Source organism: Nannobrachium achirus, assembly GCF_963921795.1.
Source record: "Nannobrachium achirus genome assembly, chromosome: 8".
Taxonomy (NCBI): domain Eukaryota; kingdom Metazoa; phylum Chordata; class Actinopteri; order Myctophiformes; family Myctophidae; genus Nannobrachium; species Nannobrachium achirus.
Window position 1 is genome coordinate 10,453,458 of NC_137817.1, and position 27,522 is coordinate 10,480,979.

The 27,522-nt window shown below is 45.3% G+C and overlaps 2 protein-coding genes across 2 annotated transcripts in view; one reads left to right on the plus strand and one right to left on the minus strand.

The window, feature by feature from the left end:
• Window positions 1–27,522, minus strand: part of ddx6 (DEAD (Asp-Glu-Ala-Asp) box helicase 6) — a 340,514-nt gene that overhangs the window by 67,825 nt on the left and 245,167 nt on the right. The gene's annotated exons all lie outside the window — the stretch shown is intronic.
• On the plus strand, window positions 1,727–6,778 carry LOC308289381 (caspase-3-like; the record flags this gene model as incomplete). Its single annotated transcript, XM_080731074.1, has 4 exons — window positions 1,727–1,922; window positions 3,856–4,019; window positions 5,331–5,460; window positions 6,531–6,778. 4 exons carry the CDS (start codon window positions 1,727–1,729, stop codon window positions 6,776–6,778), a joined length of 738 nt encoding a protein of 245 aa, XP_080587200.1.

Consider the following 27,522-nt stretch of genomic DNA (forward strand, 5'->3'; position numbering starts at 1 on the left):
TCAAGCACATTGTATTAGTCCCTAGAAGTTGCAATGCATCTCAAATCTGCACCAACTACAAACACATATATTTTTTAAATAATAATAATAATAATATCACGCTTGCACACAACCCCAAAACATTGTCATCACATGATTCAGACAGACAGAGGGAGGTGCAGTAGACATAAGTGTAGTTTTCCTTTCTGTCACACTATCACATGGAGTATCATATTGTCCTAAAAAATGCAGCTCAGTTTGTGACTGGATTTCACTCCCTCCGAAGTGAGGGACCAATCAGGGCCCAATATGCCAGAGGCATTTATTATTATTATTATTATTACAGTGATTCCAGACTAATATCTCTTCAGTAATAATAATATCTACGCAATGATATTAGTCAGGCAATGCCCACCACAGCAACTTTTATTTCAATAGATATAGCCAAATGTGTGTTTTCCTTCAGACAGGATTGACTTCTTTCAGCTAAACTGAAAGTACAACTGAAACAGTGAGGCTACTTTCTATTTGAGTTGGCCTCTAGCTCTGGCTAGATAAGAAACAGCAATTCCTGTAATCTGGTCACACCCATATAGGCTGTGGTGGTTCTCAAGCGGTGGGGCGTGAGACAAGTCCATGGGTGTGCCTTGGGATTTTGGAATATTAGTTTTTATTGACTACAGTAAGTCAGTACTTTGTGTGCTCTAACTGTTTCCCAAACAGTGGGCCAGGACCCATCTTTGTGTGGCGGACCAGTTTGTATTGGTCACGAGTAAATATCTCCTATGTTATGTTTCCAAAAGAAAATAATTAAGAAAAATCTAAAAAGTTTAAAGAAACAAAATCAAAACTTTTCATCGATTCAAACCCATTTCAACATTCTTGTCGCTTTGCGGCGCGTTGTGAGCTTGCCTTGTAGATCTGCTATTTTCACTAGTTTGGGTCAACCACTTTCAGCCTGGCATTTCTTTTACCTACTTACTTATACTTACCTACTTATTTATGTTTCTATTTATAGCAAAAGCTACAGCTGAAGTATAGTGCAGAAGGGGTTAATGCATGTTTTGTAATATTAATCAGATTCTATAAAGTAACTTGCTAAAGTTTTCAAATAATTGTAGTGGAGTAAAAGTACAATATTGGAACATTATACATTGGAAGTACTTTGGAAAATACCTTAAATTTGTACTTAAGTACAATATTTGAGTACTCAAGTTAGTTAAGTACATCAGTTATTTCCACTACTGATCATGATATTTTCTGGAAACATGGTCTTTGACTGATTGCCTTGTCTCCTTGACCTTTGAAAGAACATGTTGAGCCTCAACATGTTCAAGACAAACAAACAAAACTACATTTTTCTATGAGGTCTGGCATGCCTGAACATCTAGATGAGATGACACAGACTGAGATCCTGTTCTCAAGAGGATGTTCATATGACCATAAACACAGGTGTGAAAGGGGGTGTGACCTCCATGTTAGCGTGCAGTGTATGGGAGTGGCAGAATATTCACTCACACACATAACAGACACACACTCTTCAATGTCCCGCAGGTACATTTAGGCATACAGGTTATTACAAATAGATCAAATAATCCTTGTCTACTTTCTGTAAGGGTTACGTTTGTTTTACTTAGCTCTTGCATTGATCCAAAGAACAAATTGGGCTTTCACATGCGAGATCCAGCTATCACGGACAGAGAAGATAATAGACAACTTAATATCTAATTTGCTTCTGTAATCTTTCATGGATCATTTTGCAGAGCGAAACAGAGCAGTTCTGGTTTCCGTGACACATTTTGACCCTGGAGTACATCTGGGTAAACGAACTGGGGCTGCCAGAGACGCCAGGAGACTGCACCGTACCCTCAGCAAACTGGGCTTCAAAGTGGACATACACAACGATCTGGGCAGCGAAGAAATCTACTCACTATTTAAGGAAGGTAATGTATAAATACTGCAATTGCAAGCTAAACAGTTATATATGTCAGGGGTCTTCAACAGGGGGTCCGGGACCCCTAGGGGGTCCTCAGTGTTAGTACAGGGGGTCCCCCAAATCTTTGTGTGATAGAAACCCTTTTTCACCTTTTTTATATTAATCACTTGAACCCTAGTGTCCATATTCTGAGAACTTTAGACAAAAATAGCAGATCTACAAGCTCACAACGCCTCGCGCTGCAAGGCGTTGTGAGCTTGTAGATCGGCTTTGGTGTAGAGGGGGAAAAGAGCTGTACAGAGTTAAGTGTTGACGGTTCAAGTGGTTAAATATCTGAAAACAAACAATAATTGACATGAATCCAAAATACACTGATGAAGACCCCTGATATATGTCAATGGTTCTCAAAATGTCAAAGACCCCCAAAATGGACAAATAATGGTCCATTTGCTACCATTTGTATACTCTCAGGATTTCAGACCTGTAAGGGTCCATTTGGTTCCATATGTGTACTGTGAGTCTTCATATGAGCACTCTTAAAGTTAACTATTGTTTTAATTCATATAGGTTCTATGCTATCTCTCCTTCCCAAAATATTTCAGGCATGCTTTTAGCTTATATTGAGTTGTATAATATACACAGTCATCTCTGAGTTACATAAGCCTGCAGCAAGGTTTCTGTATTTCTGCATTTCTTCATCTGGTTTTAATCCAGTAACTGGACGCTTAAAGTCCATTTCGTACATTACAATATATTGTGTCAATATACTTTCTTATCTTTGATATGAAACTTAAAAGGCAGGTTACATAATAATAATTTCGGTGATTAGGGGTCAGAGAACAAGCACATTAATCAGAAAGTACACTTATCTTTTAGAGATAACATCCAGTGACATTAACACGCTACCGTATGTCCAGAGTGAGATATTAATCTGTGGGCCTTGGAAAAACACACGCACAGGGAAATAAACAAGAATATCTCTCCAATTTCAGACGCCGCTTGTGTATTGGTGTGCGTGTGTGTGTGCGTGCGCGCGTGCGTGCATGTGTGTGTGCGTGTGCAATGCATGCGTGCTTGTGTGTGTGAGTGAGTTAGTGCATGGCATGCGTATGTGCGTGCGTGTGTGTGCGTGTGTGCATACAGCATGTGTGTTGGGTGCCAAGAGTCCTATGCTTACTGTATGCCTTATATTGCTGAAGTGTTTGGGCATGGAAATAAACAAGACTTTCTCGCCAACTTTCTAGATACTGCCTGTATATTGGTGTCAGTGTGTGTGTGTGTGTGTGTGTGTGTGTGTGTGTGTGTGTGTGTGTGTGTGTGTGTGTGTGTGTGTGTGTGTGTGTGTGTGTGTGTGTGTGTCCATTAAATACCAGCCGCTCCTACGAACCATCACAGAGCTATAGGCTATAGGTGCAATATATCTGTGTTCATCTTTGGCAGCCTTGGACATGTACATAGGTTGGTTGTAAGAGGCTCCCAGCAACTTGGGATGCCAGAAAAAGCAGCTAAACGGCTTGAAAAGTTCTGTGCAATCTCTTCTACTATCGGTAGTCGCCAAACATGGCGAAGGCGTTGTTACTTGTACCCTTGAATGATGCGTGGGTATTGGATATTTGACCAGGATTTGTCGACTGTACATTATTTACTGCACCTTGTAATATTTGTGTCCTTGTACTGTATCTCTTATGTGGACATTAATAAATTATTGAAGTGTGTGTGTGTGTGTGTGTGTGTGTGTGTGTGTGTGTGTGTGTGTGTGTGTGTGTGTGTGTGCGTGCGTGCGTGCGTGCGTGCGTGCGTGCGTTGGGGGGGGGGGGCGTAATTTACTTGCATGCCTTACATTGCTGACTAACAGGTAACTAAGGAAGGAGCAACGTATAATTGAGGGTTAGACATGCATAACATAACAAGCACCTAACTTTGTTTGGAATCTGGTGCAGTGGGCCGACAGCCAGTGAAGGACTGCGTCCTGGTGGTGCTGTCCTCCCATGGAGAGGAGGGCTGTGTGTTCGGAGCGGACGGGAACCCCGTCAGGCTGTCCCGCATCTTCGCCTGTTTCTCCAACGCACACATGGAGGGGAAGACCAAGCTGTTCTTCATACAGGTCAACATCCTCACACCACAAACTATTAAACAGTGGTTTTTGTACATCGGGAGGGGGTTCCAGGGGGTCCCCCCATGCAGCAAAAGGACATACTATAGCAAGGGTCTTCAACAGGGGGGTTCCAGGGGGTCCTCAGAGTTACTACAGGGGGTCCTCCAAATCTTTGTGTGGTAGACACTTTTTTTTTGCCTTTTTTCATTCACCTGCCATGTCTCCCCTTAACCACTTGAACCCTATCGTCCATATTCTGAGAACTTCAGCCAAAAATAGCAGATCTACAAGCTCACAACACCTTGCACTGCGAGGTGTTGTGAGCTTGTAGATCAGCTATTTTAGGCAAAGTGGGAAAAAGAGCAGACTAAGTACTGTACATAGTGAAAGGTCAAGTTTCATTCAGTGCCAATGACGTCTCTTGACGTCTTTTTTTCAAAGGTCCTGGGTGCCAATGACGTCTTTGACGTCTTTTGTGTTTTTTTTTTCTTTTTTTTTCTTTTCTTTTTTTAAAGATGTCAAAATGACCTGAGATCAGAGAGATGGTTTTCTCTGTTTGTGTGTTGGCTCCCTCGTTTAGCTGATTGAGAAAATGTGTGTCCATTCTAGTGGATGGACACTTTTTTCATTCAAACAGCTCTATCTCTGGAACCATTTGTCTGATTGACAAAATTAGTTTTGCCACTGAATCACATCAACTGTGTCTGTTATAAAAAAAAACATTTTTTTTCATTGCATAGTAAAGAAAAACATACAACATCGTGGCACATCTACCTTGGAGCCATTTTGGCACTTGGCATTGGGTGAGTTAAGTATTGACGGTTCAAGAGGTCAAATTGACATGAATCCAAAATACACTGATGATTGTGCTGTCAAACAATTACAAAAATAAATAAATAAATTATATAGAATCTATGAAAAGGTTGTGGGCGTCCCTGCTTCATCTCTGTCTCAACTAAGGGGTCCTTGGCCTGAAAACGTTGAAGACCCCTGTATTATAGCATCCAAATCAGTTTAGCCACCTTAAAGTTGTAGTTCACCCAAGGAATTACTTATTTTCTATAAAATTACACACCCCATGAAGCCTTTAATTCATGGACATATTTCCGTATTTGTGACATTCCTAGCCTAACTGATGTGATGACCGGCTCATCGGTCAGTATGAGTCTCAGTATGCCGGTGATCAAATGATTGGCTCAGGAATGCAATAAAAACTAAAGAATTACCATGAATCCATTAGGTGTGTAATTGATAGAAAGTAAGTAACGTTTTGGGTGAACTACTCCTTTAAGCCTTCATTCTCTGCGTTCTTCTCATTAGGCGTGTCGGGGAGCACAGTTGGACGACGGGGTGGAAATGGACGCAACAGGAAGTGATGTCATGGAGGACAGCATCTCCCAGTATCTGTCAGTTCCCATGGATACGGCTGTCATCTACGCCACGACGCCAGGTACGCTCTCGTTGGCTTGAACATTAAATTACCTCACTGCAAGTCTCATTACTCAACTCAACTCTATTGCAGTTATTGCATCTAGTCCTAGACTGCCACCACACCAACGCAACCCCTTGCAAATAGTCGCAACTCTTGCAAAAAAACTGTTTTAAGGCCATGTCACACCCAATGTAGTCTCGCGTAGCCAGACAACTATTCCACAATCTCCGAATGCTATATAGAGTCTGGAACGGCAGCTCCCGAACGGCGAGTATCGGAAGTAGCCACTGCTGCACGGAACTGTGGTCCCATTGGAAACATAACAGAAGCACACTCGCACGGACAGAGTCATTTGAGCAGCATATTCTTGTTATGCAAGTATAGTTTAAGAAAACATTTGAAAACATCATGGAAGTAACACCAACAACACCAGAGAAAGACGAAATAACCCCCCGAAAAATGTTGAAAGGAGACATAACGCTTCCAGTAGGACATGTTATCGCTACTGCACCAAGGGCACTCATCGTTTCTATTTCCGTGCCCCAGACTGTATGCCGGGAGCATTTGCAAATTGCGGAGGCAACAGGCTGGCCACGCGAGACTACACCCAATGCAACTCCTTGCAACAGCCATTGGAGATAATGGTTGCAAGTAATTGCATGCAACAGTTTTGTTGCAAGGATTTGCGACTAGTTGCATTGGTGTGTACTGGCCTTAAGGGAAGTTCACATACCAAGCACTGATAACTGTCGTCATAGTTATGGTGTGAGAGCTGTCATCAAGTTAAGATTTTGAATAAAATATAATCGCAGTATAATCACGGTTATGAACTCCACACCGCGGTATACATTGCAACCGTGGTGTGGCGGTATAGCGGTTATTGCACCCAGTCCTAACTGTTACGTACCGAAAATAGCTATTTTCAGTGTGCAACACAAATATCAGACTTTAAGATAGTTCATCAAGATATTATTGTGGGGAAGTGGGGTGGGGGAGTGGTTCTTTTTACATATACTAGTGGTCCAGAGAGGTTAAATAGAAAATGTTGAGTGCTTTATGGTGCTACTGTCCCTCCCTCCACCATGCAGGGTACGGTGCCTTCATGCACCCTCTAGGAGCCGTCTTCCTCCAGACTCTCTGTGACCTCATAGAAGACGAGGACATCCACGGCCTGGAGCTGACTCATCTGCTGACCCGCCTCTCCCACAGAGTGGCCTACACCTTCCAGATCAAACGTGGCGCGCTGAAGGGCAAGAAGGAGATGCCCTGCTTTATGACACGCATGACTCGAGAGGTGTTCCCCTTCACACAGTCCAGGAAGGAGTCTGTGCTGTGAAACCATGTCGTCGGATCACACGGGAGCTGTCAGAAAACACATTCTCCTTCAGCTGTACGTGTGCTTGTGTGTAGGACTAATAATCAGCATGCAGTACATTTATTGCGCACTCTGCCAGTAGACCACGAAAAAAGTTGCACGTTTTATAATTCTTTAGATATTTGACATATGGGGCCTTATTTTCGTCCATGCTAAACCCTAAACCCCTAAACTTCTTTGCCTTTTTTAAATATTTTGAAAAACATTTTAAAATACTTCAAATAGCCGATCTACATCGACATAGTAAAAAAAAAGAAGAAAAAAAGGCTTTAGCTTGGCTGAAAATAGGGCCCATGGACTCATATCACATTATACTGCTTATGAGTACTGTATGTCATTGACAATTTACGTCTCAGGCTGGCCACGTAAATTATTATTATTTATTATTTTTTGGATGTGAGATCAATGGCTTCTATTTCCGCATGCTAACCTTCCAGGAACAGAAATTGTGTGGTTTCTATTAGCTTGGAATCCCCATCGATGATGTCATTGGTATGCAGATTTCTGAACTCTCCACATCCCACCTCTGAGAGACAGAGCAAGTGGAAAAGGTGGCATCATTATCATTATATTGAACATTGTTGAAGGCAAGTTATATGAAGATGGTTGAAAATGGGATAAGTGTGTGATCCCGGGCATTGACTTTTACTGTCTTGGGGGTTTTGTTTTGTCTTTCTTTCTTTCTTTTCTTATTTCACATTCTGAACTTTCTGTAAAAAATGTTTTACAACTCTAAATCTAAAAAGAAACTTGGACATATGTTTTGTGTATCTTCATCTTGGCACATCACAAATAAGTAGATTAAGGCAGTTAGAGAAATCATACATTTTGAACGATGTTCAGATCAAATATAAGCAATGTGATGAAACTGCTATTGCACACACACACACACACACACACACACACACACACACACACACACACACACACACACACACACACACACACACACACACACACACACTTTCCTGTCTAAGATATACTCACAGAAGTAGACACTAGTGTAGTGTGTAAGTCAGTCTCTTCTTAGTTTAATAGCAACCACTCTTGGCAACAACATAAATCAATTTCCCTAAAGGAATAGGCCAAGACATACAGCATTTGTGACTGCATTTTGTGAAATAATTGCTTATGAGTATTGTTGTAATTGTGGCAAATCTATACCGACAACTGTAGCTGTCATCTCATTGTGTGTAGTGCTGTGAGGGAGAGAGAAAGAAAAATAGAGTCAGCAAATAAGATAAGATAAGCACAGCACTGTGTGACAGGGATGTCATGGTTCTGGCCGTCCTGTCTCCATGGTACTGGTCATTGTGTCAGTATCATGGTCATTGTGTCTCCATGGTACTGGTCATTGTGTCAATAATGTACTGGTCATTGTGTCAGTATCATGGCGATTGTGTCTCCATGCACTGGTCATTGTGTCATTAATGTACTGGTCATTGTGTCAGTATCATGGCCATTGTGTCTCCATGCACTGGTCATTGTGTCAATAATGTACTGGTCATTGTGTCAGTATCATGGCGATTGTGTCTCCATGCACTGGTCATTGTGTCATTAATGTACTGGTCATTGTGTCAGTATCATGGTCATTGTGTCTCCATGCACTGGTCATTGTGTCAATAATGTACTGGTCATTGTGTCAGTATCATGGCCATTGTGTCTCCATGGTACTGACCTTTGTGTCTCCATGCACTGGTCATTGTGTCAATAATGTACTGGTCATAGTGTCAGTATCATGGTCATTGTGTCTCCATGCACTGGTCATTGTGTCAATAATGTACTGGTCATTGTGTCAGTATCATGGCCATTGTGTCTCCATGGTACTGACCTTTGTGTCAATAATGTACTGGTCATAGTGTCAGTATCATGGCCATTGTGTCTCCATGCACTGGTCATTATGTCAATAATGTACTGGTCATTGTGTCAGTATCATGGTCATTGTGTCTCCATGCACTGGTCATTGTGTCAATAATGTACTGGTCATTGTGTCAGTATCATGGCCATTGTGTCTCCATGGTACTGACCTTTGTGTCAATAATGTACTGGTCATAGTGTCAGTATCATGGCCATTGTGTCTCCATGCACTGGTCATTGTGTCAATAATGTACTGGTCATTGTGTCAGTATCATGGCCATTGTGTCTCCATGCACTGGTCATTATGTCAATAATGTACTGGTCATTGTGTCAGTATCATGGCCATTGTGTCTCCATGCACTGGTCATTGTGTCAATAATGTACTGGTCATTGTGTCAGTATCATGGCCATTGTGTCTCCATGCACTGGTCATTGTGTCAATAATGTACTGGTCATTGTGTCAGTATCATGGCCATTGTGTCTCCATGGTACTGACCTTTGTGTCAATAATGTACTGGTCATAGTGTCAGTATCATGGCGATTGTATCTCCATGCACTGGTCATTATGTCATGTACTGGTCATTGTGTCGGTATCATGGCCATTGTGTCTCCATGCACTGGTCATTGTGTCAATAATGTACTGGTCATTGTGTCAGTATCATGGCCATTGTGTCTCCATGCACTGGTCATTGTGTCAATAATGTACTGGTCATTGTGTCAGTATCATGGCCATTGTGTCTCCATGGTACTGACCTTTGTGTCAATAATGTACTGGTCATAGTGTCAGTATCATGGCGATTGTATCTCCATGCACTGGTCATTATGTCATGTACTGGTCATTGTGTCGGTATCATGGCCATTGTGTCTCCATGCACTGGTCATTATGTCAATAGGGTGCCTTGACGTAAATCCAGGGGTGCCTCAGAATACTTTGATAATATTTGGAATGTATCAATATCACTTCAATTTAACCACTTGTACTTTGTAAAATGGGTTAGTTGCACTGTACTTGGTGTGACCGTTGTCAGCCTACTGGACCAAAAAAGGTTGAGAAACGCTGGTGTGCATGCTCTGTATCAAGGTTTACAAGGGTTATCTATGATACAACTCAAGGCCTGCCTCCCTGCTCTCTCCCCACTTCTCATAAAAACTGTAAAGTCCTCCCTCTCCTCCTGTTAGTTCCCCTTTCCCGTAGAAAAAAAAAAACAGAATCCCCCTGACAACTTTCGGCACATCTCCAACACATCGAGTATCTGAAAACAAATGAGCCAACATGAACTTTTTGAACCTTTTCAATCCTGTTTCCGCTCCAAACACAGCACGGAGACTGCTCTCATCAAAGTGACAAATAATCTTCTGCCATCCTCTGACACCGGCTCACTCAACATCATCATCCTTCCCGACCTCAACCCCGATTTGATACCATCCACCTTTCCAAACTCATCCCACACACCTCCAATCCACCCTTGTCAGGAGATGACAAAAGTATGCTTTTAAAACTATTCTAAGTGACATTGAGGATCAAGGCTATTAGAGTTAACTAAAATTGAATTCAAGACTAAAAGGCATGCGGGATTATGGAGGATGCAGTGTAGTTTGGTGTCAATTGAGCAAAATGTGGGAGGAGATTTAATTAGTTTCACAGTTTCTCAAAGAAAAACTGAGAAATAATTCCTTCCAGCTCTAAGTATCTGAACATTTCAACTCACTTCGGCTTACATTTTGGTGAAACTTGCAAACAGCACGTAGTCGTAGGCCTATGTACTAGATACATTTTGTTTGTTTAAAAAATGTATACAGTTGCTATCAGGACTATTTTTCCACAACGACAGTTGAGGAAGTTTGGCATAGGACTGGACCTATGTGCAAAGTGCAATAGTGGAACATAACTTAGTACATTTACTCAATTTTGATGTACTTGTACTTTTACTTTACTTTGGCGAGGATAATGGTTGTCTGTAGCCTCACAGATCTTAGGAGTTAGGACCTTTCAAAGGTCACAATTCCGAACCGTAATTATAGAACCCCATCATTGGGGTCATAATGTTTGCGCCGGTAAGGAACACAACTTCCAATCATAGTCTAGGTCAGTTTTCCAAAAATCTTTACTCCGAAGGCAAATCGTGTTCATTTATGTCATACATGTTTCCTAGGGGTATTAAGGTGTGCTGAATCCAAATCTGCAACATTTAAAGATGGTGGTCACCACTATGCTTAAACATAAAAGTGCCAATATCACGGCTTCCATGCCACGTGTGTGTGTGTGTGTGTGTGTGTGTGTGTGTGTGTGTGTGTGTGTGTGTGTGTGTGTGTGTGTGTGTGTGTGTGTGTGTGTGTGTGTTTAGACATGGTCTGCACGTGTGTGTGGTGTGTCCTGTCATTTTGTTCGGTTGCTGTTGGTAGTCATGGTTGTCAGTTCCCACCTGATATCATGTGGGAGTTCAGACTCATCCAGACCATAATGAATAACTGATAGCTTGCATAACGTCTTCAGGCTAGGACTTAAATTGAAGATGTACAGATCATCAGACATTGTATGGTCATCCTCCAAAGGTGATGATACGACCTCCCACCATGAAACAGCACATCCCACTCATCTTACAGGGGTATTTCCCCTTGGGCTCAACCTGCTTCCAGGAGAAGGTCTCTGGACTGAATTTCCACAGATCATTGAAGCACTGGTTCCCATTCTGCCCACCAAATACGTACAGCTCTCCATTGTAGGCAAAGGCTGAATGACTTGAACGTAATTCTGGGAGAAGCTGTGCAGAAAGTGTCTTCAGCCAGCAGTTGGTCTCTGTGTCAAACACAGAGATGTTCTTTAAGTACCACTGGCTCAAGCCCCCAAATACAAACATCTTTGTTCCAATGATGGTGGCAGAGTGGCTGTAGGAAGCAGGTGGTGTAGTTCCTCTGATGTTAATTAAAGACCAGACCATTATGCTGGTGTCCAACTTGTACATGTCTTTAGTATATCCATTCAGCCATGTCCATCCTCCATAAACATACATGACCTTCTCCAGGACACAGGCCGAGTGGTGGACCCTTGCTAATGGTATAGACCCAGAAATATTGGGTTTGAACCAACTGTGGGCGTCAACATCAAAGGCATAAAGAACATTGCAGTAAGGATAACCTCCCCAGATGTAGACAATTTCTTCTACCAGCACAGCTGTGTGGGCATAGCGCCTGGAGGGAACCTCAATGGGACTTTGTCCTCTTCCATTTGTCCCTGGGGGCAACTTGCTCCAACGCAAAGACAATGTGTTGAATATGTGGACTTCAATCTGACCACAGTTGTTCAGGTAGTGGTTGTATCCTCCAAATGAGTACAGCTTGTGTCCGACTACCACAGCAGCACGGTAGGAATCCTTAGGTGCTCCTTTCCGATGTATCGTCCAGTGAATCATTTCACACTCCAGCACCGCTGTGAATAAGCGCAACAAATTTACAGGATTTGTTGATAAACAACGGCTGAAGTAGTTGGAATAGTTGTTGAATGACATTTGGTTTATTGGACCGTTTACTTTTAAAGACCAGTACATTGGTTGCGATGACATTGTTGTGATGTCAAATGTGTGATGATGTAATTATGTAGTATTTGGAATTTCCATTCATCCAGACTAGAGAGCCCTGGCGGATCCCAGTCAACTTGTGTGCAGCGTTGAAGTGACTTAACACCTTTTATTATGTCTTCAAAACAGTTTTCTGAAAAACATTATGTTGCAATATGAGTGGCGCTCAAATTGAAATTATAATTATATATTTGGCAGTGGACCCCCATCTGAAAATGTTTAGTTCCATGGACCCCCACTTTAAAAAATACATGTATTCAAAGATTTGCCCAAACTTTAACGATTTGTCAAAAATAGCAGACCTACTGTACAAGCTCATTTGCGGCACAAAATGACGCACTATGAGGGGGCGGCAGTGGCATAAGGTCACGTATGAAATCGGACCAATTCCCCAGCAGTTTGTTCTGACCAGCCATCTTCCGTTGTATCCCTTGCCTCTTCTGACTTATTGTCCAGACGTAGATTATCAGACAGAAAGGGAGGCTATGGTTTTCATGCTTATAAATAGTGCTCATGTCCACCTCTGTGTTGCATGGCTATATACTGTAATCTTTCAACATTGAGATGTGCCCTGGCTTGGGCATCTTGAGGCAGTCAGTTCTATTTGATGGACTCATGAATGGAGTGTCTGTGGTCCCTGATCTTAAGGTACTTGTTGTACTGATCTCCACCCACTGATTCCACAGTGCAGACTGTGTTAACCACTGACTAACCACTGTTATATAATGACACATTTATGTACAAAATTATTGGGAACATAAGTTATCGGATGAAGTTGGTTGGAAAGATATTCACCAATATATGACAAATACATGAGTTTTAAGCGGTTTCCTCACATTTGATTTCAAATCAGAATATTTATTTTGGAAAAGAAAAAAAGGTTTCTACCTTGTTTAGTCAAAGATGCTTTGTAATATAGTCCAGTGGTGGCCGCCATCTTTAAATTGTCCAATTTGAGGGCTTAACAGCCATTTTTTAGCTGGCCATACAGCAGATTTGGATTCAGCACATTTTAATACCCCTAGAAAACATGTATGCCATAAATTAACACGATTTGCCTTCGGCACTTTAAACAAGCACTTTTTCTGAAATCCTGTCTAGTCTATCACTGGTGAAGCATAAAAACAAGTTTTAGCCCTTCGGACTTGAACCCCAAAACACATTTATTTTAGACCTGTATAAGTCTCTACCATTCCATTGTCTTAAATATCATTATGCTGACATTTTGCTGTTTCTTAAGAAAGTAAATATAGTTGAGCACACTGACAAAGGGGAAATTAAGTGGAAAATTGAGACCGCGTGCTTGAATGGAAAGTGAATGAGATATGGTACAATATTCCACTGACCTTTTCTAATTGAGTGGTGCAAAACCTTAAAATGGGCTCCTACTACACTGCAGGAAATGTCATTTGCATATGTGGTATTACAGTGGTGTTAAAGAGGTTTTTAAATTGAATCCAAATTGTACTAACTGCGGGCCGAATGTGAGAGGGGGGCTTACTGCAGTTCCAGTCAGAGAGAAGAACACAATGTCAAGACAGGAATTAATGAGGCTCGGCAGCCAGCAGGAGCAGGGACGTGCACACATAGACATCAAAGGGGGCTTGAGCCCCTGTCCTTTTACCCGTCTGTAAAAATCACACCCGTGTGAACTGAGCGGTGGTTTACCCACCAACCCCCCCCCCCCCCCCCCTCCCCCCCTTCCCCCCTGTGTGTGTGTGTGTGTGTGTGTGTGTGTGTGTGTGTGTGTGTGTGTGTGTGTGTGTGTGTGTGTGTGTGTGTGTGTGTGTGTGTGTGTGTGCGTGTGTGTGTGTGTGTGTGTGCCTGGTCTGGCCTGGCCTGAAAACAGCGCCCCTCCCTTAACATGTGTGGCCAGAAAAGGTACTACATAAACATGTTACATACATATAGGTATCCACCATGCAGGACAAACGTGAGTAAGTAGCTGCAGTTTTGTTGGGTTTTTGGAGAAAACTGCAAATGCCAGATTTCTTCAAAAATCCGCTCCATTCCCATTGAAATGCATTGGCGGAATCCACTCTCATACAGTAGGTAGAATATTATTCCGGTGTGACCGTGCCCTTAGAGGAATGGACCATGAGTTTTAGTCCTCTACATTTCAACGAATAAAGAAATGTACTTTTGACTAATTTCTATGAACGTTTTCACTAGTACTGTCAGCAGTTGATTTTTTAGGAAACAAAGTCTTATGCACACCTGATCGGCAGGGGCGTACCCAGGAATGAGGGTCAGGGTAGGCGAAATGCCAGCCGAAATGCCAACGAGGTGCCTGAGCCTGGTTCTGGGTCCGGGAAGCAGGCTGCTTCGGTCCCTGCTGTCGGTGAGTTGCGTGCGGCGGCAGGCAGGTCTTCGGAAGGCGGCTTGCTTTTGCTGGCGGCGGTGAACTGGAGCGTCTTCTGGGTGAACCTCTTCTTTGCTGGTGGTCGCTTCATGTTGGAGTTCAGTCAGTAATGAGTCAAGGCTAGTCTGAGAGCCTGTTTTATACAGTAGCCCACCTTTCAGCCAGGTAGAGGTGATAATGGCCCAAAATCCCCTCCCCTGCCCTGTAACACCATTATAACAAAAGACGCGCAGGAACAAAAGGCGAGGAAAAGGTGAGCAGAATTCAATTTACATCCCAATGAACTGGCTGGCCGCCTTCCCCAGCGAGTGGGCAAGGGGGGTTGAGAGTTAGCAGGGCTTTTTGGGTGCTTGGGGGTGCTTTGGGGGCTATATTTAACATTTTCGACAGAATAAATGTAAGGCGACGGCCTTTTCGCCTTAATGAGCCGTCCACGCCTGCTGATCGGCTCAGAGACGGGTTCGTAGGCAGGGATCAACGTATATATTTTTTTTCAAAAGTGCTGTCTTCCTAACAGCACTGAAACAGCAGTCGGTGGTCATGGTGATGCATACTTGACATTTACAGCTTGAGTTTTTTACATCTTACCAAGCTGTAATCAACCTGTCGCTCAAGTTAAACACAGTCCTTCTAGCCACATGTTGTCCGTGAAATGCATTTTAGTGCTGCTGGATTGAAAAAATTAATAAGCACAACCTCGAAAACAGCTTCTACCTGAGTTATATAAAGGACTTCATCAGGTTTTAGTATTCTGACCAGGCTGAGAATTTTCAACTGTCGCCAGTGGTGGAAGAAGTACTCAAAGCAATACCGCAATGTAAAAATACTATGTTACAAGTAAAAGTACTATCAGATTAAGTAGAAAAGTATAGGCTACTGGCATCAAAATATACCTAAAGTACCTAAAGTGAAACTATTATTTTTGTTCTTTTAAATTTGTTAAATGGTTTTGAAAATAGCAGTTCTAGCTTGTAGATCAGATTGTAGAGCAATTATTTCCAAATAGCCAGTGTACGGTATAACATGGGCATAAGGCCTTGGTGTTTCCTTTACACCCAAGGGGCCAAACTCATTCAGTAACGAGACAAGGCCACTGGAGATCGCTGTGCCAAAAGGAGTTGTCTCGTTCAGGAACGAGACAAAGGGTTAACTTGGTTACACGCAGCTGCATCCGTTCTGTGTTGTCTGTGAAAGACCCTGGTCCATACGTCATAACGTAGCTCGCAGAGAGACAAAATGGCGCGTCTAGGCTGCATTGATTTCTATTCTATGCTGAAACATAAAAAGGGCTTTATCTATGAATAAGGTGCAAAGAACGCCAGGGAAGCAGAGATCTGCCTGTTTTCATGGTCGGCCCCGGTTTGGATTTTAGTTTCGCGAGCGTTTGTAAACAAATGGATTATCCTCCTCAATCGTCAGTGGACACTCACGTGCACACGCACAAAGCTTCCGAGGCTCTTCAAAATTAAAGCGTAAGTGAACGACGGCAGCAGCAACAGCTAGAAATGTTAGAAACCTTGGCTTCCCATGTGTTAATGTTCCCTCCATGCACCGAGGTCACACATATAGGAGATGTCATCTTCAACTGGGAGCTTATAATGCAACAAACTTGTGTCCTGGGGGAGGTCATGTAATATCTATCGAGGATACTACAACTGGTTGACTGGACGCACTAATGATATCTACAAGTTAGTTGGACACTTCGACAGTGGACTTTCATTTACACCAGAGGCACTTTACCACTTGCTTCATTATGTCAATTTACCACCATCATCGGGACAAACTAAAGATGTTTGTATTTGAGGGCAGAGGGTACAAGAACCACTACAGTAACACCAGAGGCCAGTAACGCCTTCTGCATTCAGCCTTCGTCTACAATGGCTAGTAGTACATTATTCACATTTAGGTTAGTCAAGGCTTTATATGTGGATGATGGAAAATAAAATCAAATAGAAGTGTTTTACAGTGCATGGCATGCACACGCACACGCACGCGCACACGCACGCACGCACAGGCACGCACACGCACACGCACATACACACACACACACACACACACACACACACACACACACACACACACACACACACACACACATTCACGTACAGTAATGTATACATAAACATAACACACAGATATCCACCATACACCGACCCCAGCAATACCACCCAAAAACACCCACCACTTGGTTCCATTATAAATACTGCAAAGAAAGATACGGTGCTCTACTCAAAGAAGGAATGCCTCTTGACGACAGCTTGGCTAAAAGAAACTAAATTGTGAGTGTATTGGTATTTATTTTTTTGCGCAAATGACACAAATAATGTGTGAATAATTGTCTAGTTATTTCTTGTCCCTACCAGCTGAGCGCATGGCTTCACAGGCCTTCTTGACAAAGTGGATGAATTCCATGCACGTGGCTGACAATTACAACTTGCAAGAAAACCGCTTGTCATAATTGCCTGTTTGTTTGTGACTGTTTTCTTTCTTTCCTACTTTTTCTTTTTCTTTTTTTTTTACACTCACACATCAATTATGTTCAACGGTGTGTGAAAACACCTCCTGCTCTCACCTGTCTGGGTGCACAGTCTGTCCGCTTTTGATTTCTTATTAAAAAAAAAGTACACGCACACAGTGACATTTACACAGGCTGACTGCATGGTGCCTTCAGCGATGGCCTTGACTAACGCGTTGTCGCAAATTGACACCGGTGTCAGTTATGTATGAATTCATCATAAAATTAATAGTGTTAAGCTTATAAAACCCCATTCCCGGTAGCGTGTGCCTGAGCGTGCCCTCCATAACTGTGACTAATGGGGATTAAATGAGACATTACTGTCACTGTTGACCTGGCGTGACCCTCTGAAGCAAGGCCTTACACCACCTCAGTCAGATGAGTTGGAGCCACTCAGTACTCCCATGTTTTACTTTATCTAACTTTCCTCTTCTACCCCGGATTTGAACCAGTGGCGTCAGTTCAGAAAAAGCATGGCCTGTTGCTAAGGTATGGCAACATGACTGGTGTCTTGCACGCGCATTTATTTTAAGAAGTACATTCTTTTTCCCCCCGTGTCTACGGTTTGTTCAAGTGCAGCTAAACTTGGCATAAAATAGTAAACGTTCCACAATTAACAATAATGAATTGCACCTGTGCAGCTGACCTGTGGAACCTGGGAATATACAATTTTGTCAAGATGGGGAGAATAAAAGTGTGGAGAATATAATTATAATACCTTGTTAAAGTGACCATTTTGTTACATTTTTCATTTGTAGTTATTTTATTGTAATTTAACAACCAGCACAGATATAAAAGTAACTTTTATTTTTCCCCCTGGACCCAGAGTATGGCAGCTGCATACCCCTGCCATACCCAATTGAGGCCCCTGGAGGCAAGGCCTTACAGTACCTCAGTCAGATGAGTTGGAGCCACTCAGTACTCCCATGTTTTGCATAACTTTCCTCTTCTACCCCGGATTTGAAACCGGTTTCTGCCATTGAGCTAATAGAGCCTGCCTGCTTGCTCAGGGGATAAATCAAATTTGTGTCAGATCCATTTACACTGGCAGCCAAATCCAGGATGAATCAGATCTGGAATCTGGTTTGTTTAAATAAGTCTAAATGCAGACAGGTCACATGACACATCACTGCAGAATAAATGGGGAACCAGAATTCAGTGGACAGAGGGAGAAATTCAACGTCTCCTAGCACTTTGGAGGAATGCCTCAGTACATGCAAAATGTAGGCAGGAACAATTAAGGCAATGTATGAAGAGTATCTCGCGGCATGGCAGAGAATGGGTTCAAAAGGTCCTATCTGCAATGTCAGAGGAAATCTTAAAATTTGAAAAACACAGAGAGAAGTCATGACGCCTATGTAACCAAAGCAGATATGTCGATGCAGGGCGGATTTGGATTGACGTTGTTAAAATCGGTCTGAACACAGAGATCAGATCTGGTCAGTTGAAAAATGCAGTGTGAACAGTCGGGCCAAAAGATTGGACTTGAGAAATAAATCAGATTTGACTGCAGTCTAAATCCAGCCTTAATGTCTCAATGGAAGAGCAGGGAGACAAAATATAACCACCCCAGTTGTATGAGTTATGTTGTATTTACATACTCTACCATGCAGATTGGGGGGAAAAAATCAGTTTATTCATAAAGAAAAAGTTACAAAATAACTTAAGTAATAGCAGCAATACTACAATGTAGTAAGTAAGTAAGTAAGTAAAGGGCCTGTTTTAAAGTTATGCCATCAAAATCCTTAATGTGACCCAGCATGAGACACAGCTTGTAATTTCGATTTTTTTGCATTTTAGTTTTTTTCTTTTTTTTTTAATATGAAAGCAGAAAATCATATCAAAAGAATGAGATATTGGTTAATTATTAGATAGAATGAATATTTTTGAAACTACAGGTTATACTGAAGTCAAGTTAAAAACCTTAAGCAGAGAAATCACCATCACCAGCTCTAAAACTTTTGTCAGACATACTCTTCTAGAGTCTTGTTATGCTATTAACTCAATTTGGACCTTTTCTTTTTTTCTTTTTTTCAGCTTTACTGAACAATGGCTTCTGCCGAAATGGCTGCCCCTCTGACAAAATGTATCCCCTTTATTCAAATTGTCTAGAGGATGCGTGGACGGTGGGCCGGTGGTGGACAGCACAAATGCAACACCAGCTCGTTCCGCGCCAGACTTGGCACAAACACTCTTTTGGCCTGGGTTCTGCCCAGGAGAATAGTCTGTCACACCAGTGGCCACAGGACAATCTGCTCCAATCTGCACCAAACTTGGCAGGGGGGACTGGCATGAGAAGAGAAAGAGACTCACACGCAAAGAAATTAATAAAAAATAAACAAAACAAAAAATGAATTGCACACTTATGGGGCACTACAGTAGTGTTACAGCAGTGTCACTTCACATGATTAAACCTTGGGGACTCTGATCAGCTCAATATACTGTAGGACTAGGACTACATAGGACAGAAATCTAATATACTGTAGGCCTACTTAAATATACGTAAAAGTATTGTCATCAATTGGCCCATTTTACAATTTGTTTGCATTTTGAGCTTGCAGATCTGCTATTTTCAACAACAAAAAAGTAATTATTTTCATTAAAATGTGTATATATATAGTGTATATTTTAAAGATGGGGTGCCATGATTTTTCCCCCCATGATCAGGTATTGTGATTATACTAGGAGGAAGATTTCTTCCAAAAAAAGAGTACAGAAAGTGTTAAAATTATGTTTTTATTTGGCCACACCCACCTGTTCATTAAGTGTGCCTGGTTGTCATGGTGGGTGGCGACCCAGCTGAAGTTAACCACACCCACAGTGTTGTGTATATGGTAAAATGGGAGGGGATGATTTTATGATGTCATTAAATCTGTGTTTTCGATCAGCCTTTTGACTCACATTATAACCACACCTGGGGGTCTATTAGAGCAACGTTAACTCCATAGATACATACAAACCAGAAAAAGTACAAAACTATGGCACAACCTCTTTAAAATAATCAACTAAATAGACTAGTTCAATTACCTGTTGTGCCCCTTCTTCTTTTCATGTTCTCCCAACAACTGCATCTCAATTAAAGTACAGATATCTCACCTTTTATTTTTTTATTTTAACAAAATATGGTGGAAGGAGTCTCTCTAGACTAGTTCAATTACCTGTTGTGCCCCTTCTTCTGTTCATGTTCTCCCAAAAACTGTATCTCATTTAAAGTACAGATATCTCACCTTTTATTTTTTATTTTAACAAAACATGGTGGAAGGAGTCTCTCCCGTTGTCAGTGTTGTTGCTATGCATCGAGGTCAATCAATAAAAGAGCTAAGAAGAATCCTAGAGCACCCAAAACAACGTGAGTCCCCTCTCGGTGCACCCCGGCGTTCGCTCCACTGTTTACTGGGAGAAGATGACAAGAAGAAGTGCCTGCGGTGGTTCACCGTCTGCGACACTGACATGGGTTGTGGTGGATGTTATTAGCCCCCCACTGATCTCTCATTTACAAAGTGATTGGTTTTCTGCAGTGTTTACGTGGCCTGCTGGGTTCCACTGGCCCAGCGGAGACCACCGGAGAGTGTGTAATGGTATAACACAACCTCCCCCCCCCCCATGCACCCCAACGTTCTCAAATCCTTCAACCGATTGAAAAGGCAGGATCACAGGATTCTACTTTACCCAGTGGGAGGTGTTGGAGTGTTGGGAGCTGTTCTGCCCTTAAAACATGTTTTTTTCTGATTTTGTTTTCTTTTTTGGGGCGGCATTTTCAAGCCTCTATTTCAGTGGTAGTATGTTCAGTGGTAGGTAGTCTCACGTAGCCAGACAATTATTCCACAACCTCCAAATGCTATATAGAGTCTGGAGCTACAATTCCCGAACGGCGAGTCAGAAGTAGCACTGCTGCACTGAACTGTAGTCCCATTGGAAACATAACAGAAACACACTAGCACAGACAGTCAGTCGAATATTCTTGTTATGCGTGTATTAGTCGGGGGCCTATAGGGAGATGACATGGTAATCTCGCGCTAATTAATCTAAAAGCGCGAAATTTTGCACAGATGTAGCCCAGGGTATGCTCTAATGATTTAGCTAGGGTGCCCGAGTCGGCGACCTTCGGGGTCGCCACAGCGGCCAAATCAAGTTGGGCTCCCATTGACTTTCTATACAGGAGGAAAATAACCAGAAAAACACTTTTTTTCCTGAGTATTTAAGTTGGATTTGAGGGGTCTCACTAGGGGTTTGTAATGATGCTGAATCCATTGCAAGCATTTGTTTTGCACAAAAAATATTCCTTGGGCTACAAATGGCCCAAGAAAACGTATAGGTTCCGAACGGAACCCTGTTTATTTAATACCGGAGGACAAGGTCCCCCTATGGGATATCAGCGCCATCTGGCGGTGCAACAGAGTAAAACTCATATACTCCCGTACGAAAAATGTCATTTGTCGGAAGGGCTGTCAATCACAAAACGAGGGCACCGCCCCCGAGTGTATATAAGCCCTATGGGCTATCATGACTTCCTCTAAAGCCGCACCTCTGCCCGCAACTAGCGAACCGAGGGGCTTAATTCGGGGGACCTTGTCCTCCGGTATTAAATAAACAGGGTTCCGTTCGGAACCTATACGTTTATTGTCATACCTCCAGACAAGGTCCCCCTATGGGACTCATACACTCCCCGAGAAGCCATGAACCGACAAGACTGTCGTGTACACCGACCACCCCCGGAAGGAGGTCTCGTCAACCGACGTGACCCCTCTCAGGACTGGTCTGACCCAGACCCACAGGGCCTGGGCGTGTTTAGACAGAAAAAGAGACCCTGACAGACCGAGGCCTGCCTTATGCACTAAGGGCAGACACAGGTCCGCCTTATAATACTACAGTAATATAAGGGAAAGACTCAGGGTCCCCCCCCAGGTATCCTAGAGACAGTAGCATGCTGTCCCAGGAAGGGGAGAGAGCCGCCCCACTACATAGTAGGCGGGGCAGCGGCACCCAGAACCGTATGCGCCATAGCAGAAGGCGCAACGTCCAGGTGATAGTAGGTCGCAAAGGTGGACGGCGAAGACCAATTCGCCGCCGCACAAATCTCCTCAATGGAGACACCTTTGGACAAAGCCCAAGAGGTAGACACACCCCTAGTACTGTGGCCCTTAAGTGCTTCCGGCACTTCAGACCCAGCCCGGGTGTAAGCCAACCTAATAGCATCCACAATCCATCTCGACAGAGTGGGTTTGGACACCGCTTTTCGCTGACGGGCATTCATGACCACGAAAAGCTGAGAAGTAGACCTGCTGTCCACCGTCTTGTCACAGTAGGCCTTCAGGGCCCTAACTGGACAAAGACAATGAAGACGCCTATCCTCCTCCGATGCAAACGGAGGAGGATGGAAAGCCGTCAAAACAACAGGTTCCTTCGGGACCACTCGGTTCTTAGGAATAAAACTCAAATGAGGTTTAAGAAGAACCTTGGAGTCATTATTGAGAAACCTCATACAATCAGGGCTCACAGAGAGCGCATGAAGGTCGCTCACACGCTTAGCCGTAGACAAGGCAAGCAAAAGAGCTGTCTTGAAACTTAAATGTTTCAAAGAGGTCCTCCCAATCGGTTCAAAGGGTGCCTTGCAAAGGCCCTCAAGAACCACTTGTAGATCCCAAGCAGGAAACAAGGCTCTGGTCACAGGTCTCAAATGGTCAACACCATGCATGAACTGGACCACCTCAGGGATTTTAGAAAGGCCTTTACCTGCCACCCCCAGGTGGCAGGCATCAATAGCCGCTAAATAACCCCTCAGTGTAGAACGCCAGACCAAGGTCCAGGCGGTCCTGCAGGAAATCTAACACCCTCTGGGCCGGAGCTAAGTGAGCCACCACAGGTGGCTCCTGTAGCTCACACCAGTCCAAAAAGGCATTCCACCTTCCATCATACACAGCCCTAGTGGAGGGGGCTCTAGCACTCTGAATAGTGGCTACAACCGTCGGTGAGAAGCCTGCTGCTAGCAGGTTCTCCCTCTCACGGGCCAAACCCACAGGTCTAGGCCCCGTGGGTCTGGATGGAAGATCTCATCCCCTGCCTGGCGCAGCAGATCCCTGTGCAAGGGTAGCCGCCAAGGGGGTCGAGAGAGTAGTGGGGTGATCAGAGACCTCCACACTCCCCTGGATGGTGTCACCAGAAGAACCTCCCGGTTGGAACATCTGATCCTCTCCAGAGTGGGAAGGATCAGTTCCAGGGGTGGAAACGCGTAGAGAAGGCCTTCTGGCCACTCGTAAGCAAACGCGTCCGTCCCCAGAGGAGAAGGTCCCCTCACTGAGAAGTAAAGGGGACACTTCGCGTTCTCCTGGGAGGCAAAGAGATCGACTCGAGGTTGACCGAACCTGGAGAAAATCTGCCTCACCACCGCAGGGTGGAGAGACCAATCCTCGTAGCGAGGCTCCCCCCTGGACAACAGATCGGCGCCGCCGTTCTGAAGGCCCGGAACATGGGAGGCTCTGATGGACCTCAGACGAGGCAAGCACCAGAGGGTCATCTCGCGCGCCAGCTGATCCAGCACGCGCGAGCAGAGGCCACCCTGTTTGTTGAGATAATACAGGGCCGCCGTGTTGTCCGTCCTGACCAGAACATGACAACCCCGAAGAAATGGCTCGAAATGCTTGAGCGCCAAGTAGATCGCCATTAACTCCAGATAATTGATGTGGTGCTCCAACATGGCCGGGGTCCAGAGACCCCTGGCTGAACGCCCCTCGTGGGTGGCGCCCCACCCCGAGCGGCTGGCGTCCGTGGTGATCACCTTGCGTGATATCACCTCGCCCATGGAGACCCCACTCGTCAACAACGCCTGGTCCCTCCATGGGACCAGAGCGTCCATGCAGACCTGGCTGATCGTCACCTTCCTGTACCCTTGCAGGGAAGGAATCCTGAGCGCCAGTGACCACCGCTGGAAAGGTCTCATATGAAACCTGCCCAGATGCAGAAGTTGCACCGCTGATGCCATCAGCCCAGCTAACTTCATGCACTCCTTGTACCTGACCACCTGGTTCAGTCGGAAGGAGCTGAGACAAGTCAGAAACCTGTCCACCCTCTCCGGAGAGAGGCGGGCGGACATTGTGGCCGAGTCCAGAGATATCCCTATAAAGGAAATCTGCTGGGAGGGTGACAACATGCTTTTGCCAAAATTGACGTTGAAACCCAAGGCCTTCAGGTGTGACAACACCAGATCGGTATGGCGCGCCGCTCCTGAGCAGGAGGCGGCGGAAATCATCCAATCGTCTATGTAGTTCGCTAGCCTGACTCCCTGATGCCTCAGTGGAGCAATGGCTGCCTCGGTCACTTTCACGAAAACCTGAGGGCTCAGGGAAAGACCGAAGGGGAGGACCGTGTACTCGTACAGGCGCCCCTCGAAGGCGAACCGCAGGAACTTCCTGTGTGGGGGATAAATGAGGATGTGCTGATAAGCGTCCTTCAGATCCACTGAACAGTGGAAATCCCCCTGTCTCACTGATTTCATCAGGGACTCTGACGTCAGCATCCTGAATTTGAACTTTTTCCAAGTGCTTGTTCAGAGCACGTAAGTCCATAATCGGACGCAGCCCCCCCCCCTTTTTTCTGGACCAGAAAATAACGGCTCCAGAAGCCTAAACGGCTCTGGTCGCGGGATAACTCCACTATAGCGCCCTTGCGCAATAGTGAGCTTATCTCCTCCCTCAAGGCATCCGCTTTCAAGCCGCGGGCTCGAGTGTAAATAACCTTGCTGGATAGGGAGGGTATTTCCGCGAACTGTAGTCTGTAGCCCCGTGTCACCGTCCGAAACACCCACTGATTCGGATTGCAACGCTTCCATTGCTCTGCACACTGTGCTAACGTGTTGCTGAGCAACGGAGAAGCCTTGGGGTTGTACCGCCTGAGCGGGACTACTGGGCCGTGAGGGAGAGGAAGGACGGGACCGAGAGGTTCCGTATCCGGGCACGTTTCCGTATCCGCTAGACGCCGGGCCGGAAGGCGCGGAGACACCGGCGGAAAGAGCGTTTCCGTTTCCGGTACGCTTATTTCCGTATCCGGTGGGAGACGGACACGTGACCTCCGAGAAGCCTTGCTTGTTAATAATACAGGCGGCACATAACGTGGAGCCCGGGGGACAGGGTTTATCGCATAAGTAACATAATCCCCGGCTCGGGGAATTGTATTTACGTTTATAACCTGTTCTAAGGCCTTTATATGCTTCCTTACGGGAAGACGAGGCCGACCCTGGGTGTTGATATGTGCTGGCTTCTTCCCTGACGCTAAGACCAAACTCCTGTCCTGAGCTAGAGTCGGCATAGCAGTGCTGCTCAGTGGAGACAGAGGGGTATTGCACACTAGTGAAACCATACCATTGTGAATAGGAATTAGCTTGTCTGGGAACATTTTGCAATGAGAAATATTCTGCTTGTACCCTGTCTGCGTGACTGGAGAAAGCGATATTTTCTGAGTGGAAAGAAATTCCAGCCTGGACTTCTCTACACTGGCTAAATTCAGAGTCCATACCGTAGTTTGCGGTATGGACAGTAATCCACAGTAATCCATACCGTGTCCAAGCCACTCGATGGCGTGGACATTCAGGTCCATCAGCATGCGCAGCGACTTGTCGATCTCCTCCGCCGTATCGTTAGGCACCTCCCGCAACCCGCTAAGGAGGCGCCTGGTGGAGGAGAGCAGCAGCTGGGTGGCATTCATCGTCCTGGCAGCCAGCGCGGAGGCTCTGTAAGAGTTCCTGACCCTGGACGACTGCTTGTCGTCGTAGCCGATGGCAAAACCAGGAGGCTTCTTCCCCACGGACAAGATGAAGGGACTGCGGCCTCCAGGACCGGTCCGCTCATGAGCTGGCTTGAGGCTCCCGATAAGGGACTGAGCCATCAGTTTGTCCATGGGAGGGCACAAGGGGATTCCCGCCTTCTCTGCGTCGTGGCAGTCGACCAAGAAGGGGAGCTTGGGGGGGTCCTTGTGCGAAGTCCAGGTCGAATGCAGGGCCTCTGCAAAGCCTGGGACCAGTGGGAGCTTAGCCATGCGTGGCGGGGGGGAAGGCTCCAAATCCTGGCCTAGGATGGGAACCCTAGCCCGTGGTCCGAGTGGCGCGTCTCCGAGCGGCAGCTCCAGGCCGCAACGGATGGTAGCACGTTCCAGCACCGAGAGCTCGTCCATGGGGATAGAGCAGGGGTGGGCAGTTATTTTTTCCATGGGGCCACATGAACAACAGAAAATATTGTGGAGGGCCAGATGTGCTCCCCGCAAGATGTGCTCCCCGCAAACTAAACACTCGGCTTTACCTCCGACTTCAGTAAATACAGTCCATTTTTTGTTGAAAATCCAGCATTCGGCAATGATTTTTAAAAAAAATGTTTTGCCACTTTAGCCATTTTTGTAACGCAGGTTGTCTTGACTTGTGACCAGTCTGACCACCTGCTTGCTATTGAGACAACGATCCAATGATCACACACGTGCTGATGTACGCACTGCGTCCATATGTGTATGAATAAAAAACTTCAAAATAAAGGAAATGCAGCTTTAGTCCAGGCATGATGTAATATTAGAAAATATGTTTATTTTGTAATTAACCCTACAAGGGCCGGTCACAGTGAACCAAAGGGCCGCATACGGCCCCCGGGCCACACAATGCCCAGGTCTGGGATAGAGTCTGGGTCTTGTGCCGCTGCCCCTCTCGCCCCAGCCGGCATGGAAGGGGGGAGAGAGGCAGAAGGGGCTGGGGAGGACGCGGCGGAGGTAGGAACCTCGGCGTGAGGAACCGACCCGGCCGCGCCTCCGCCCTGACCGGAGGGAAGCGTGGACTCGTCTTCTTCCGAGTACTCACCCTCCGAGTCCACCTCGGACATGTCGTAGTCCTCCGGCTCCGGTTCGTCACCGTCGCTAGCATGCCAGGAGACGGGGCTAGGTGGCCGCATGGCCCGGAGCTGGGGGACGGAGAAGGAGAGGGGAATGTCACCGACGACTAGCGGGTGGAATTCCTTAAAAGGGACGGCCAAAGTTGCAGCTGGCGGTGGAGCAACGTGGGCGGTCTTGCATGTTCTCTTCTTGGGCACGGCACCAGTCGAGCCAGTCGGAGAAACAGCAGGGGTAGCAGCAGTAGCAGGCCCGCTAGCATCGGGGCTACCGAAGCTAGCTGAGGGCGAGGCCGCTGGAGGCCTAACCACGTGGCGAGAAGCAGCGCTGTGGCGTACAGCGCTGTCCGGCACACGAGGAGAGGTGTCTGGGAGGGTTCCGGCGGAGACCGTGGTGTGAAGGCCGTAGCCTGCGGCAGCGATCTCACAGCGGGCCTCGAGGGCTGGAACGTCGTACTGGAGGCATTCAGCACAGTTCACACCCGTGGCCGGGGCCGGGGGGGACAGAGAAGCCAAGGCGTGTCCTACCCCCATGCAGA